Source organism: Oxyura jamaicensis, chromosome 4 (assembly GCF_011077185.1).
Source record: "Oxyura jamaicensis isolate SHBP4307 breed ruddy duck chromosome 4, BPBGC_Ojam_1.0, whole genome shotgun sequence".
In the NCBI taxonomy this organism is placed as follows: Eukaryota; Metazoa; Chordata; class Aves; order Anseriformes; family Anatidae; genus Oxyura; species Oxyura jamaicensis.
The window spans coordinates 2,019,627-2,036,078 of record NC_048896.1 but is presented as its reverse complement, the minus strand read 5'-3'; the positions used below and the strand labels follow the sequence as shown (position 1 = coordinate 2,036,078).

Genomic DNA, 16,452 nt, shown 5'->3' with positions numbered 1-16,452 from the left:
ACGTCCCAGCATCCTATTTCCTCTCTCTGCCGAGATGTTTGGTGCTGAACTTGGGAGTTTGAAGATTTGTTCAAGAGTTTTGCCAGCCTCCTCTTCTCCCCCACCCCAGACAATCCAGTTTGATTTTTTTTCCCGTTTTGAGGTAAAAAGCAAAAAAATTAACATTCACTTCCATTTTTCCTAAGCCAGAAATGAAGTGTTTGCACCTTAGAAGGAAAAAAGACCTGCAGCATGGAGCTGTGCTACTGGAAAATGTTTTTGTTTGTGGAATCATTATCTACTTGATAATGGAACCAGAAAAAATTACAAACTTCGGACCATATCTAAGGAAGACGGTGGCAAGGATAAAATATGCTCCATTGTTCTAATAAAGAAAACTTCAAAAATTAGGACCTTAAGAAAGAAGCCAAAATGACGGGTGAAGTGACAAACCACATGTGCATACATGTATTTACCTTAGCTGCTCACCAAACCTGTCTGAACAGAGCAGAGCACACCCTGGTTCTAAGAAAAAGATATAAAATACAAGAGAGAGGAAAGGAGTTTGCACCAGTGCTCTCTGCAGAGTTTCACTGAGCCCACTTCACTTGTATTCCTCTCTGCTCCTTTCTGTGCTGCTGGTCACATCCCTGCAACCAGCTCCATGCAGACGGAGCAATGGATTCGCGTTCCTGCAGCCACAGAGCCTCCCTCTGCAGACTGGCTTTCCTCCCTCGAAGATTCACACATCTGCCTCAAAGAGCCGTTATCTTTTTTGGTCTAATTACTGCCTTTCTGTACCCAGATCCGTGCAGGAATAACCAAAGGCTCTAAGCAAATATTTGGACGTTATATTTCATCACAGTGAGAACTTCCAAGTTTGCTCCTGGCACTTAAAAACTCCTCATTTTTAGTTTTTGAATTGTTTCACCCTCAAGTTCTGTATAAATAAGCTCATTACTTCCCTTGCATTTTTACAGATATATCACTTTTCATTAGGTATGTTACGAATAAACCAAAAGCAAACAACAAAATGCTTTCCCAAAGCGCTATGATAACAAAGTCCTTGTTCCTCTTGTAATGGCTATTGATATTATTGAACCACTTTTTAATGTGAATACAATTTAATCATACGCTTATTGACATGCTTTCATTTTTTTCTAATGTACCATGCTTTCCCACATTTTGAGGTTTCAGGGCCAGATTCGGATCCCCATAGATTTATCGACTGGCACCTCATAATCCCATTCATTTCAACAGGAGAGAGAAGAACAACTTGCTGTGTAGTATGGTAACTGTGTTCAGAATTCAGGAACCCTGAATGAAAATACCATGATAGATTAATTCTTTTAGCTGTTGCTATTATACTCCTTAATCTGTGGCAATAAATTTATTTTTCTTTTATTTGCTTTGAGAGTTAAATTAAAGATGTGATTTTTTTTTTTTTACCTTCCTGACTTGTAATTACTTCTAAGTATACTCTAACTTATGCCTCCTCATTTTTTTATATGAATGAATCATTTAATGAAAGAAATGCAGTAAATTAAATCTCAATTTCCATCACTTCCTGAAATTCCTATTATCTACCACTGAAATTTATAAAAGAGAACGTTGAGTATGCTCATGCCCTACAGGGATGAGGGAAGAAAAGTAATTTGTAATGTACCTTTCAGCTATAGTACTGCAAAGACTTTCCATATTATTTGGGTCTCAAATGAGGAAATCATTTAAGCATTTACTTAACTATAAGTACTCAGAGTTCCATAGCTTACAGTTAATAACACGGGAAAATCCTGTGTTGGACTGGGGCCTCCCAGAAACACCCAGCACAGCAGATCACATAATACAATCTTCTTAAGTAATTTGCCAGGCTCGGAACTCACTGGACGGCTTCCCCTCACCGCTGCGTGTGAAGGGTATTGCAGAATTTCCCACCGCCAGGAGTGCCACTGATTTCCAGTCTTCGGTGCAATGCAGGTAATCCTGGTGGAATTATTTCTGCTTTCAAAAGCTCTTGGTTATTACTTCTTTGTAGTCTCTGTAGCGAGCACTGTTCTCACTTTTCCACAGCAAAGTCCCATTTCCCAAAACCAAAGACTGACTTTTTTTTCCTTCTATGAAATAATTATTTCGATAGCATATAGCATGCTACCCTACACACAACTGGGCTTTTTCTCCCTCCAAAGCAATTTTCTTAGTTGCATGAGTGAGGTCTGGTTGGAAAGAGAGCTCTCACACACACTCTTTCGCTTCGTGTGCTTTCTTCTCCACATAGGATGCGTAGGGTACATAATTTCATACATATGCAAGCCTGCAGGCAAACACAGGAAATACATACAGCAGACAAGCAGTTTAACAGGATTTAATCAGAACTGGAATTAAGACCAAACCCCTCATCACACTTCCCCTGCTGGGAAGGATCACACTTGCAGCTTTTCTGAGAAGCAGAAGTATAAACCCCCTCAAAATGTAAAGTCATCCCACGTGGTTTGGTTTTGGTTTTGTTTGTCCCCTCGGTGTATCACAGGCCATGAAGATATTGGAAAGCTAACTGTGTTGCAGGGATCCAGATGAATTGTGCTGCTGTAAACCATGGAACTCAAGGAAGAGCACATGCTTAACAAGTGGTTCCATTCAAAGGACTGGTTTTAAAGAGAATTTGAACAAAACTACTCATTTCCAATAAATATTTTGTTTGCTCAACGTAAAGAATAAATTGAAAGAATGAAGATCTTTATCTGATCTCCCTCCTGTGATCAGGAAGCTGCCGTGTGTGTACAATGCCAGAGGTAAAACTTGTAGCTTATTCCTTAACATTTAACCAACTTGATGAACACAGATTTATCACTGAGGGTTTTGCCTTGCCTAAAAGGAGAGAGTCCAACAAAGAATCGCTCCCACATCAACATTAGGAAGATCCAAAGGATAAGGACTTACCTACTCGGCTGTCATCTCCTTGCCCAGTCCCTTCTGGTTTTCCCCACAGCAGCGGCGGCTGACTGCCAGGTGGCCTCACGTTTAGCTACTGACTAATTAACGTGGCCTGAAACAATTCCTGCAGGGCAATTGCATGCTGAATACACGTTAATCATTTTGGTACTGACTTCTGTTTGGATTCTACTTCTGTCAATAACAGCTCAAGCATTTTGAGAAATTGCTTAAATAACTTGCAAACTAAATAGCCTTTAATATCTTTCTTCACCATTATAACTGGAGAAGTTTGTAACTTTATTGAGCCTGTGGCCTCAATAAAATAACTAATACCTAATCTATCCAGTTACCTAAAAACATTTTTTTTAATTTAAGTTACAAAGTTTTAATTCCCTGAGACACATCCAGAATTCACACAGTTGCTGATGAGATTCATTTCCAAGACACGGTATGATGTTTCTCCTGTTAAATAATGCTTTCATTGCTCATTACTTTTTTACATGACCAAATTGGAGTGAAATCCTTAAACCCGTGCAAAAAAAAATCTCCAGTTGACATCTAGTAAGACTGGAGACTGTTTGGCAAGAGTCTGCTTGAACCAGTCAAAAGCTAGCTGTGATTTCACCTGGTAATTTATTTTCTTTGATACGTTTGCAAGTCAATCTAAAGAGCAGAACATAACCAATGCTTTAATACCATTGTAATCTTTGTCATTAGGAAAATACACAGGTCTGGACAAGCCCAACACCGAAAATCACTGTTGTCATGGTTCACAGCTGTAACAGCTCGGTAATCACAAAATAAAGAGCCAAAGAGGAAAACAAACTCTGGAAGTCAGCGCAAGATTACAGCAGCAAGCCACAGTGTGAGGTGCATTAAAACTTAGGACAGTAAATGTCACGTAATGACGCAGCCTGTAGCTTCTTCGGGGGAACAAACATCAGCACATGGCTACTTCCTAGGATGCATTTGTGATACAAAACCATTCAGTAAACCTGACTGAAGGCCGTTTCAATGCAGTGGTGTTGCCTGTGATCGATGACCTGTACTACGTTTAATAGCTGAGTCTGAGCGGAGAACGGTTAGAAAAGGGAAACAGTGTTGTGTCAGCTTCCTTTCTGAGCAAGCACTACCAGTGCAAATATTCGGGGATATTATTTTCCTGCCCAACTGGCACAGCTTTTGCGTATGTACCATTACGGCTTTCACGTTGTGTTCCAAGAAGAGTTATTTTTCTTTAACACAACTAACAGGAAAGAGGAATAAGAATGAAGAAAATCTGTTCATTTAAAACTTGAGGCCAAGATATATTTTTTAGAAGTTAGTTTGCAGTTCTGTTCATGGTTGCATTAAGTTCACAAGTTTTATTTATTTGAAACAAAGCAGTAGTATACAGCTCACGTGCACAGAAAGGTGCGGGTGGGCAAGTCTAGGTTTTCTCTCACTTTTCTCTTTCCACACAAGACAGAATCCAGGGTCTTTGCATAAAGAAAAGTTACTTCAGGATAAAAAAATAATTCCAACAAAGAATGACAGCGAGTGAAGCACACAATAAAACAGAGAGCATCTGCCCAAGAAGCCCACGAACACACTCCTCTTACCAAGACTCAGCAGATTGTCAGGCAACCATTGTCAGTCCTGTGTCTCCCTTACTGCTCGCCAGACGAGCAGTCACTGGCTACTCTTCTTTAACTTTGTGCATGCAAGCCAAATAAAGAAACATTTATATATATATATATGTATATATATGCAGTAGTATCTTAGTATCTTCATCAATCACCCATTTGGGAACATGGCATCATGTGCTTACCCACAGGGACACTCGTAACCTGACAAAATTTAGCAATGCTGAGTACGTAATTACATAAAACCTTTCCTCTGATACTCTCAGCCTGCCTGCCCAGAGCTCTGTTAATTTTTGTAGTAAATAACAATTGAAACATCAATTTTATAGGTTTGAGCAGAGCCATTAAATGAACTGGTCAGCATCACAGCATGCATTAGAAGTTTGGTGATGAAAAGCAGAAATGCGTTGTCAGTACGGATGGGGAATGATGAAAAAATAGCACCACAGCATATTAAGAAATTACATTATTGCACAAAACAAGAATTTTTTTGAGGACTGTCAAGGGCCCCTAAAAATAAGCCAGAGTTTACACACCAGCAAGGTTGCATGGGTGTATTTCCAAAGCATGGAAACATTTATCCAACGCAAAATATATTTGCATATAGAACATCATCAGTATAACCAACACAATCAGTTTTCTATTAAGAAAAAAAAAAAAAAAAAAAAAAAAAAAAAGAACTTCAGCAAATGAAACCTCATGTTCAGAGTAAAGCTGGCGTTTCCAGTCCCACATAAACACCAGGGGGAAATCAAAACCAGCAGCCCTCTCTGTGTTTAGTTCAACTGCATAAGAAAAGAAGCACATCAGCCAGCTTTGGTACCTTGCCAGCACCGCTGACTGCTGGAGCACACAGAGCTTCACAGAGCTCAGAGCTTCACGGCACATCAAGAAATCCATCCTTGCCTTGCCCCAACAGCATCAGGTATTCCCCCAGTCTTGTTGCTGGGGTTTTTGCAGCAGGCTCACGTTGTTGTGAGAGGTACTTCACAAAGAAATGCTCAGCAGCACAGCAAGGCCAAACCAGGGGGAAGGAGGAGAGCCTGCCCCAGCAAGGAAAACAGCAGGTGAAGGGCAGAGACCCTCACATTTTTATCACAGGGGTAATATCTGCTGACCTTTCAGGACACTGTGATGCTGGGAGAATATCAAGGAGAATAGTCTCCAATCCTTTAGGATTCATAGGTCAATACCAAGCACTTTTTTTTTTTTTTTTTTTGCCACTTCAAAGCCTGCTGGCAGCCAGAACCCCGTATGTGGCAGAGGCAGAGTGTGTCAGCAGCTGGGCACTCATTTATCAAGCAGCTGCTGAGCTACACAGTTGATTTATATACCCAGTAAATTGATGGCATTATCACAAATAAATTAAGTCAAAGGAGACAGAGGCAGGAATTAGGTGATGAGGTTCTTCTGGTAAAGAAAAAGTAAATGAGATCAATTAAAAAAAAAAATCTGAATTTTGGAAAACTATGTATAAAATGAGAGCACCATGAAAAATAGATCAGAATTGCAATTTCATGTATAAACTAGTGGTGAAAAAACTGGATTACCACCTTTCTAGGTGTTAATCTGCAGAATATGAGAACTGACCCAAACCGTGACTCTGCTCACATGGGCATCCTCTCTGCTGGGAAACAAACTTCCTTCTGTAGGGGCTCATTTCCCACCACGGGCAGCAGAGAGCAGCCTGGGGAATAACACGCTAGCTGTATGTCTCAGGTAATCGGGTAGGTTTAACTCCAGGAAGACAGCTTTCTTTGGGGTCCTGGTCCCAGGACTTGATGACCGTTTCCCTGGGAGAACGCAGAATGAGAACTGGAAATAAGAGCAGAAAATTCCCTGCCAGTATTTCGCCTTCGATTTCAGGTTTTCTGGCGTGTGCATAAACAGAACTGCCAGCCAGAATTTGGCCCCATATGTGTGACCTCTAAAACATGGCACTGCTTTCATTTGTAATAAAATACATCTGCTGTCCTTCACCAATCTGGAAAAGCACACCTTTTAAGTGATTTTCCTATGTAATTTGAGTTCACTGAGTCATTTTTCCAACTAGTGAAAACAGGCACAGCTCCAGTGCAGCTGATGGAGTTTTCCTCAATTAAATCCAGAATGCGATTCGATATCTTTCAAACATAAAGAAATTAAAAAAAAGAAAAAGAAAAGAAATCAAAGCATGTCATGAATTGAAACATATCAATGAAAATAAAATGGAACTAAATACGGTACCTAAGTGAATAAATCTGTATTTGTCTCATTCTTCTAGAAATTACCAGATTTTGCTCCTAAATGTATTCTGCAGCAACACCACAGATATCTTTCTTCCTACAGTGAGAAGTGAATTTTAAGAAGTTATTTAAACTTCTAAATCCAAGTAACAAAAACTACATAGAGAATACTTTTCCAAGGGCAAAATTGCCTAACATCAATAACAAAATATAGTCCTTGGTACGATACATTAACAATGTGCATTTATCTACAACTTTACTTGTAATGCTAAAGTGTGTTATTGCACTAACAAAAATTAGCTGAAAATGCATTTTCCCTTTCCCTCCTCTAAACTGTATTTATTTGAGTCTTAAAAAACAAGTCATCTTATATTTTTTCTATTAGAAAAACAAAACCCCAAAGCATGTACGTTATAAAGTCATGTATGCTACACATAACCTTGATTCCTCCGCATCCACAGTGGGGCCAGTTTCAGCGTAGCTGCTGCCATGAATTATACAACAGGCTCCTCGCCCCCGTCGGGTTATAATAAAGACTATAACTATAGTATAGGCTACAGATAACAAGCTTTTCTCATAACATTGCTTGTTGTGTTGTGTTTTCTTTTCATTCTAACATTTACATTATAGATAAAATTGAAAAACTCAAGAAAGGGTTCTGAAAACAGTCCTGAAAAGGTACGGGACTGGCACAGCTTCACGGCAACCTTGGATTCTGCCAAATACAGAATATTCATTTCCATTTCTCTTCCATCTCTTTGTGACGATGAGAGAAGCGGGTCCATCGCAGTGTCTCCCACCGTAGCATTCCCAACGCTCGGCAGCTCCCGCTGATTCCATTAACCTCGGCAATCCATCTGCAGCTGACTTTAGGATCTGGGGTTATGATTCTGGGGCTGACAGGAGAGAAGTTCAGGTTTCCTCTAACTCATCTCCCAAGGCTGGGAAGAAGGACAGGAAAAAAACAGCAGAATCTGGACCTTGGCTTTAAACTCTTGACTTCCAAATTTCCTGAGTAAAAGCCTTGTACAATTAACTTATTTCAAGACGTTGGTTTGAACTATAAATACGTCCCAGGGGGAATAAAAGGCTAGGCCAAGGCAGCACAAATGCCACAGAGCACTTTTTTTCTACAGTTAATTGCAAACCCTTTGGTTACTGATGCCCTTCTGAATATTCTTCCTCTCACCTTCAGATAACTTATTCTCTGCACCTCTCCCAAGGAACAGGTTAGGGTGCTGCCTGTTCTGGACTCATTCAGAATTTAATGAAGACATTTGGCCTCTTCCAAAGGACTTGACTTGATCCTGAGTGCTGAGAAGGTGATTAATGAGACACATAGAATCAGTGTGGTGCACAATTAAAGCAGAGTATCCTTTCCCATCATCCTGCGAGAAAACACGAACTAGTTTCAGTGTTACTTATACTTCTTGCATTGACTAAGGTCAATGAGAATATTTGATCAGGCAAGGAATGGCCACTTACATCTTCACAACAACACTGTTGTGGAAAAGTCTACCTCACATTGAAGACTACCTGCAAAAGTGACATAAAAGACTGAAAGTTAGGCATTCAAGATGAGAAACAAGGAGAAGGAATGGGATTTTCAAATGAAATGAACGTCCAGCTTTGCAGGCAAATCAAGAAAAGAAAAACGCCCATCTTCCTGTGATTTCAAGCTTGAAACACCTTAAAAGCAGGGGTACTCATGCCACTCAGGTCCTCAGCTGGTTTGATGCTTAGTCTTATTCAGACACCGATTGAGCAGCTGTGACTGCTGACAGACGTGTTTTGTTTTGGAGCTTTGAGGTTTGGTCTTAAATTTGAATGCACAAACCATATTAAATCCACGTGTTTCCATTTGAATGTGTATTAGATATTACACACAGAAATTCTCCAAGCCATACACTTCAGTTAAGTTCCACCAATCCTAAAAGAGACTGAAAGGCATCAGAAAGGGTTAAACTCTTGAGACACATGAAAGTTTTGCAGTTCCCTTTCCATAACACAGCCTGCTATATTTAGCAGACTGTTTGACATCATATACAATGACTGCACGGAGTGGCATTTGCATCTTCCTCCTACAAAAGTAACCCCGTGCCATGGAAGTGCAGTCTTTATTTAGGTATAGCTTATTAAGAGTCCAGTACATTATTATTTTTTTTTTTTTTCCTGCAAATGTCCTTCTTTGTGTAGGCCAAAACAGGTACAATTTTAACTCTAAGCCCCATCACACAGTTTCTGTTACAGTAAATGCAAGCAATTGAGCCAAATTACTTGAATTAAGAGCTTCAAGGTGAATCCCTTGTGAATTCAGATCTTCTCAATGTTCCGGGGTGTTCTTTCAAGCCTACTGATACTTTTTGTTATAGATTCCAGCACTCGATGATTTTAAAGAAGCCCAACAACTGAAGATGTTGGATTAAAAAAACAACTTTGATGTCTTCAAAGGACTGATCAGATGTCAAGGGCCTTGATTTACAATCATAATTACGTTTGCATTTGATGTATTATTACCTAGAGATCGTAGATCCTTCGCATTCTCTCAGAGGGCTGACAAAGATGTAAAAAATGCATATTATGCATCAGAGTTTAAGAGGTGTGCCTCAAAGGTTTTGGTTTACACCCAGCAAACGTTTTGGTTTACACCCACAGATTGATAGCAAGCTTCACTGAGAGGCTCCGTCACTAGCACGTCAGCGTGCATTTTCAAAGCTTACAATCGTATAAGTGTAGTTTGCTGGTGTATTTTGGAATTAGATTTCAGGATTGCAAACCCAGAACTGCAGACATGTAAAATCATACTTAGTCATTGTGCACGTAAAGAGGTTCCCTTATTAAAAGAAAATTTCCACAGACAAGTTAATCGCCTAATTCATTTATCATTTTATAACGGAGACACGGTGATTAATTTCCAGTTGAAATACTTAGTGACAAGTAATAAAAAAAAGAAGAAAATGGGCTTGAAAGTTAAGTAGTGAAATTTCTGTATCAAAATCTGCATTTAAATTTCCAATTGAAGATGAAGAAAGCTTGCACTATCATTTCAGGAATGCTGAAATAGTCTTAGCTTGCTGAGGCTGCAGGAGCTTCATTTTCAAGGAAATAAAGCCAGAGTCTGCTTACTGAAAATGCAAATTGAACATACAATACAGTGGTGGAAAGCTAAGTGGATTTCATCATAGAGATAAGGCAATATTTAAAAGGAAAACATTGTTATAGAAAATATTTTTATTTTTGTGATCAACTGTGTCACTTAGATTTTCACTGTAACATATTCTACCTGCACAGTATAAACATATACATGCAATAAAAATGTCATGATTGATGTTTCACGTTGATGTACTTCATGTGCTTGATACTATACAAAATAATTCAGAGTCCTGAAATTCTCCATCAGCTAATGGGGTTTTTCAAACCAAAGAAATATTTTCTTAGCCACTGTGATCAAGCTTTGCAGAAGCAAAATTTGAACTTGAATGTCCAAAATGTAGGCTTCAACTATATAGCCTAATCTGAAGTCCAACAAAGACCATTTGATTTACTGGGTGGGTGGATCTGTCTCTTAGACCAAAATTTTAGCAGAAATTCTGCCTTGATTGATTATTCTTGCAGGAGTAAATCCAATGAAACACGAGTACAATTGCTCATACAGCCAGAGTCTTAGAAGGAGAATGTATGCATTTTAAAAACACGGTCACATAGCATTTTAGAGATTAATTTATTTCAAATTCTGCATTGGAAAAAAGAAAACCGTGACATTTACTTCCTGTGCTAATGAGTGCCATAGACAAAGTATGATTTAGTCATTAAAATGTTTATTTGAAAAAGTCTGTGGTGTCTAAAGGTTTTCCTTTCCCAATTTATTCCTCAGACAGAAATATTCATATCCGAACTGTATTCACCTCTTCAGCTGAGCAGTTCAGTCATGATGTAAACTGCGTCCTGCAGCTCTTTTTCACACATGCTGGATTTGAGATTTGTATGTTTGGAGTACTGAACTCAGAGCTACTTCTGTTGGTAGTATGGTGCAAACTAAACAAAGCTAAAGACTGTAAGAGCACTTCTCTGGCTTTTGATGCTTCTATATTCTGCTCCTGGGATATCTGAAAGCTGATCTGATTCAGGTTGTTCCTTATCAAACTGCAAGTGAGAAGGTTTCTTACAGAGCCACACCTGGTCAAGTTTTCTTCAAAAAAGAGTTTATAGAACTCTGCCACTTTTGTTTCCATGTAGTCATTGAGCATGGAGTTTGAAAGAGGCTCCTCGCAGAGCACCATGCTCCTTTCTCCAGCTTCGTCTCCAGGCAGGGACTTACTGCCTGACTTGTCAGGATGCTCACACAGAGGAGACTCGCCAAGAGGAATGTCTATGGACAGTATAACAGGGCCATCAGGAAGTTCATCACACACGTGGTCCAAAACACAACCTGAATCACATGTGTGGTCCCCCACATGGTTTCCCCCAATATGTAAGTCAGGATAGTTTTGATAAATGCTGTTGCATGACCAGGATCTATACAAATCCACCTGCTCATTATATTGTTCTCTTCTGGGGATGTGTAAAGCTGGTGATACGGTTCCTTTAACAAGTGTTTTCTGATCTCTTGCAGGAAACCCTAGTATGGGTCTCTGCTGAGGAACTGTCTTGCATTCCATGTCGCTTTTAGCAGAGATCCTATCCTGCTTCTCACATCCGTCAGCAAGTCCTGTAATTTTGGGGTTGTCTACAAGTTTCTCTCTCCAGATTCTCTCTTCATCCTTTTTTGCTGCATGAGACTTGTGAGGCTTATCTTGATGACAGCTTTCTTTATATACGAGACTAGTTAAGATGCCTTCTGCCAGCATGATGACAAGTGTGAGTAGCAGTCTAATCACCAGAGTTCCATGGAGTCCTGTGAGGGAAAGAAAGATGAGCAAAAGACCTCAAGCTTGTTTGGGGAAAGAGGTATAACAATAAAAAATGAACAGTGCGTATTTCATAGAGACAGTCTGTGATTTTGCTTTTTTTCCAAAATATTTGTTTTTAGTAAAAAAGCGAACTGTGTGCTTTTCTATGAATTTAATCTCTATACTCAGGTCAACAAAATCATTCTGAAGATACGAAGGGGGCATTGACAGGATTCTTCATCTCCAGTATCACATTTCCGTACCTAGGTCTCTCTTCTGCATTGTGGCTAGTTGAGGTGGTTCATACTCGTGAGCTGCTACTGCGTAAGGATTAAAAGAAAAACAAAGCAAAGTGATTTCACTTGATTTCCATTTAGAGCCGAGACTGACCTAAATTCACTGAGGGAAAGATCATAACCACTCCTGTTGTGGAAGAATGGGAAAGATGAACACAAGAAAATCCGTCTGAGCTTCAAATATCTTTTTAATTTCTGCATATTTCAAGCACCTTCACACACTCTCAGGTTTTGAAATAGTGAAGGCAGGCAAGGGATGAGGCAGTTTTACGGAAGAGCACATACTAAAGCTCCTGAAGAACAAGACTTTCTGGCATGCCCTTTCCTACACTTTCAAGAAATACACCAAAACCTCTATTTATATCACGGGCAATTAAAGCTCACGACTTCTCACAGGGCTGCCAATTTACATCAGTAGTGATGCCACACAAGTCACCAGATAGCTCTCCACACAAATGAAACCTCTGCAAATTTAACATGATATTTGATATATAACCGGAAAGATCCTCTGCAACTCTACTCATTTGCTGCGATCTATCAGCAGCCAAACCATACTCCAGCTTATTTGTTCTGCAGTGGAACTTGATATCTAAGGTCTTTTTTTGTTTGTTTTTAATCCCAGTACTCCTTCCAGAAAGCTATTCTAAAACTCCAGTTACTTGATAGATGGAAGTTTTCTGCTCCCTCTGTAAATTTATGCATTGCAACAGTACAAGCATTTGCTTTTTCCTTTTTCAGGGTTGTTTTTTAGCTTAAATTGCACTTCTTCCCAGAAGTTGAATGTAACACTGGAATTTTGAAAGGCTTGCAAGTCAGACCAAAGCAGGCAAGAAAGGCAGTACACCCTGCCTTCTCCTGGTCACATTAGCATAACTGTTTACTTTATCTACCAAATCATTTACATATGCAAAAAGCAGGGCAACATTTTCTTCAGCACTTCTGGGACTTAGGAAACTAAGTGGTGTTTTCAAAAGAAATAAGGGTACTTTGCAGTCTAAATCTTGCTGAATGTCAATGGTATTTGGAATACTGCATGCCTCATTTACTTCTGAAAAACAGGATGCAGGTACCCAGATCCTTACATGCTTGAAAATTGTGCTATATTGCTTTGAAAATGCTCACAGTGCTGATATAAAAGCTAAAATATGGTAATTGCAGCAGAACTGCATTCTCTTTTAAATAAAGTAAACGGTGCCACTGTTCTGGCACAAAAAGGGGTGGGGTATAAAAAAATAAAAGGACAAAAAGCCGGACTTACCAATTCTAGTGGGGTAGGAAAGGTAGATAATCACATAGCCCCGAAGTCTCCTACTCCGGCTGCTGTAAGAGAATAGACTCTCACATACTTGTTCTTCACTGCTGACTGTGTGGGCAATAACTGAAGCACACATGATTCAGTTCCCCATTTTGTTGTTCTTTTAAAACAGAAGTGATCCCACTGGAAAAATTGTGCAATTTCTGAGTACAGAGTGACAGCAAATCTAAAGGAGTATGATAAAAAATGAATTGAGATGTTTCTGACTGTGGTGCAATGCTGATGAGCTGGTAACTGCCAAAACACATCGTTTAAAAACAACAAAGATTATTAAACAACCATGGTGTCTGTGCTTCATCAGGCTGTTCGAAAATTGAAACCGGATTCCCAGAAACAACTCCATCTATGCAAGTTTAGTTATTTAGACACAAGCTCTTAAACTGGTACTGCTAGTGTAGAGTGAGACCCAAATGTAAAATAAAACTAGACTGTAAAGATAACATTATAGCAACATATTGATTGCAAGCCATCATTCAACAGGTTTTGGCAGTAAAATAAGGGTGTGCCTTAGAACTGAATTAATGTAAGGTTTGTAGTAACTATAACCCCTCCATGTCCAGTGGAGTCTCTTTAAAATTATTCCTGTTCCGTCATTTTCAACTCCATTTCAGAAGTCTTTTGTTTTTATGGGAGCAGAATGCAAACTATTTTTTTCCCAGTGAATTTATACAAAACTGGTTTTGTATTTAAAGGCTATTTAATTTTTAATTTTTATTTTTATTTTAAATCATCCTACATGACTAATTTTTGCATGGTGGACCTGGCTGTGACTCCAACAGAGCGTTCCTGCCCCCAGCCTTGGAGGGGATCAGGCCTCACAGGACACAGGCTGCTTCAAAGTCCGCGTAGTTTAAACCTCGCCTCCTTCACCAAGCTTGTAATTAGTGCCAGCTGCAGTCAGTTTTTTTGTGAAGCAGCTTCAACAAAACAGCAAAGTAACGGAGAGATGGAAAGAAATCAAGTCAGGCAAATTAGTTGTGAGTTGTTAAAAACAAGTCACCTTTTGTCTCCGTTCTACTGATGCAGATGCATCGATATCGAAAAAATGAGTATCTTTATTGCTAAGATCTTAGAAAAAAAAAAAAAAATCCTCGTATTTAGAGAGATGAAATCAGCAGGAGACAGAATGAAATTTATTGCATAAGTTGAATACAGGCTGCAGTAAAAGAAGCAGTGTCAACAAGAGAACAGTGTCTGAATCCTGAGGTTAAACTTAAAATGTATAAAGGTCAAAGAAATTTATCATTCACGTATAGAAAAATAAATACTGCAGCACTGTGCATTATCATACACAATTATATTCCATTATCGTATTGCACGAACAGTAAGAATCACAGCATGTGAACAAAGTCCTTTATTTCAGCTCCAACTGTGCCTTTTATTATGTGCACATAAAGTAGAAGGTGACTCGTTTTTCCCTAGTGCAGGTGGTTCAAGTCTTTTGTTTTCCATTGAAATGTACTTTGTTTCAACAACCGAGACTTCGAGTTTTCAAGAGGGAAGAAGGGAAGGGAAGGGAAGGGAAGGGAAGGGAGGGGAAGGGAAGGGAAGCGGCTGCCATTTTCCCCAGCCCCGGGAACCCCCCGCGCCGCCATGGCGAGGGGGCGGGCCTCAGAGCTGATCGCCAAGAGGCGCGTCCAATGGGAAGGGCGGGGCGAGCTCGCCTCGCTCGATGATTGGCGGATGGCTGCCGCGGCGACGGCGGGGCCATAGGCTCCATCCGGGTCTGTTACAGCAGCGTCCCCACGCCCAGGCAGGTACGGGCGGGGCGCGGCCCTGTGGCGGTCCTGTCACGGCCCCGCGGTGAGGCGGCGGCCGGCGGCCGTGAGGCAGAGGCAGGAGAAGGCGGCGACCCGCGGGCGCTGCCGCCGCAGATACCGAAGGGGCAGCGGTGCTGCGGGGTGAGCGCCGGCCGGCGGCGCTCCGCCAGCAGGGATGGGCGCGCAGGTGTCAGCACGACCATAACGATGCCCCTTCCCCTTCTTTGTAAGGATTTCGAGACGTTGCACCGAGCGACTGAAAACGAAGAGGTGTCCAGGCTCGTGAAGATGTCCTCGATAGGCGAACCGGAGAGAGGAGATATCAGTGCATAAAGGACTGGGCCCGGCACTTAACGTTTCGTGAATGCAGCTTACTAAATAAACGTATTTTGTATACTGGGAATACCGAGGGTGGTCAGTACTCACCGGGACACAGTGCTCTACCCCCACGGCTAATATCTCCCCTTCAGGTGGCCTAAATATTGAATGAGAAATGAAGAAATTCCCGCGATAGTTGGTAGAAAAGCTTATGGTTACAGTGCACACCGCTGTAACCAGAAGCAGCAAGTAAACGTAATGCGCATGTGCCGTTGGTTTGCTAAACAGCATTTTGAAACTGATTTTTATTGAGCCTTACATTAATAATTGTTTGATTTTTTTTAAGACTTTTCATAAACAGACGAGAAAATTAGATTTATCTTGGTTATACGAGTGAAGTGCATATACAGGGAAAGGAAATCAAGATGTTGAGCAGTGCCATCAGAAGCCCTTTTCTCTACGTTAGGGACCATTTTTTAAAATAAGGGCAAGTGGGACGGACAAGCAGGGGACGCTACTCAAAGCCATCAGTATGACTGTCAGCTCCCGGTTGCGCTTTACCTTTTACACAGCAGAAAAATGATCCTATAGATGGCAAGCAAGCAGCTTTCTCACAAGCCACTCTTGAAAGAATGAAGCCGCTGGTTTCCTTCAGAGCACGTGAATTGAAACCTGGGATTTGGGCAAATCCTAATGCAGCTTAGGGGTTGAGTGCATCTTCTATAGCTCTATAGAAGATCCTCATCTTCCGGGTGGTACAACACCTCAGCGTGCAATGCTTAAAGTAATGCAGTTGCCAGATCTGTGGGCACCACAGGGTAAAAACGAGTCATTTTAGTTTAAAAAACACATCCTATACTGCCCTCTCTGGCAACACAAACGTAAAATAAGAGTTCCCCTGTTGTGACCAGCATAAAACTAACCAATTACACATTGTGGGAAAAAAAAAAAAAAAAACTGAAGCTGTTGGGCAAGCTTTACAGGCATGGGGTGCAGCTGATTTGCCCTGTCCGCTCTCAGTTTGTAACTGCCGTAGGGGAAGAAGAGGAAAGCAGCTCAATTAAAGTGTATTCAGTGCTCTCCTAAAATCCCCCAAACCTCCAAAGACTTCCTT

General features: G+C 40.6%; 1 protein-coding gene and 3 long non-coding RNA genes across 6 annotated transcripts; 2 read left to right on the top strand and 2 right to left on the bottom strand.

Moving 5' to 3' along the window:
* Window positions 1–4,398: 4,398 nt before the first annotated feature.
* Window positions 4,399–8,267, bottom strand: LOC118167016. The gene is made up of 5 exons (XR_004750879.1): window positions 8,182–8,267; window positions 7,950–8,074; window positions 7,384–7,701; window positions 6,147–6,328; window positions 4,399–4,739 (listed from the first exon to the last, which is right to left on the bottom strand). It is a non-coding gene; the product is annotated as an uncharacterized LOC118167016 (long non-coding RNA).
* LOC118167018 lies at window positions 7,546–8,186 on the top strand. The gene is made up of 2 exons (XR_004750881.1): window positions 7,546–7,670; window positions 7,956–8,186. It is a non-coding gene; the product is annotated as an uncharacterized LOC118167018 (long non-coding RNA).
* Window positions 8,268–9,435: 1,168 nt separating the features above from the next.
* LOC118167015 (protein CXorf21 homolog) lies at window positions 9,436–14,020 on the bottom strand. 3 transcript variants are annotated; one of them, XM_035326196.1, is made up of 3 exons: window positions 13,997–14,020; window positions 13,204–13,426; window positions 9,436–11,654 (listed from the first exon to the last, which is right to left on the bottom strand). In XM_035326196.1, the coding sequence occupies exons 2-3, from the start codon at window positions 13,334–13,336 to the stop codon at window positions 10,687–10,689; spliced, it is 1,101 nt and encodes a 366-aa protein (XP_035182087.1). In that variant the 5' UTR covers window positions 13,337–13,426; window positions 13,997–14,020; the 3' UTR covers window positions 9,436–10,686. The 3 variants fall into 3 exon arrangements, with proteins under 3 accessions (XP_035182087.1, XP_035182086.1, XP_035182089.1); XM_035326198.1 differs by lacking the exon at window positions 13,997–14,020 and adding an exon at window positions 11,913–11,971 and having other exon boundaries at window positions 9,437–11,654; window positions 13,204–13,328; XM_035326195.1 differs by lacking the exon at window positions 13,997–14,020 and having other exon boundaries at window positions 13,204–13,583.
* Window positions 14,021–15,106: 1,086 nt separating this feature from the next.
* On the top strand, window positions 15,107–15,436 carry LOC118167017. Its single transcript, XR_004750880.1, has 2 exons — window positions 15,107–15,161; window positions 15,252–15,436. It is a non-coding gene; the product is annotated as an uncharacterized LOC118167017 (long non-coding RNA).
* The last annotated feature ends 1,016 nt before the right edge of the window (window positions 15,437–16,452 follow it).

Coding starts and splice junctions, on each gene's coding strand:
- LOC118167015 (XM_035326196.1), bottom strand. CDS start 13,336: ATGTGTGCTTCAGTTATTGCCCACACAGTCAGCAGTGAAGAACAAGTA. Junction 11,655..13,203: donor TTCCTACCCCACTAGAATTG/GTAAGTCCGGCT, acceptor TTTCCCTCACAG/GACTCCATGGAACTCTGGTG.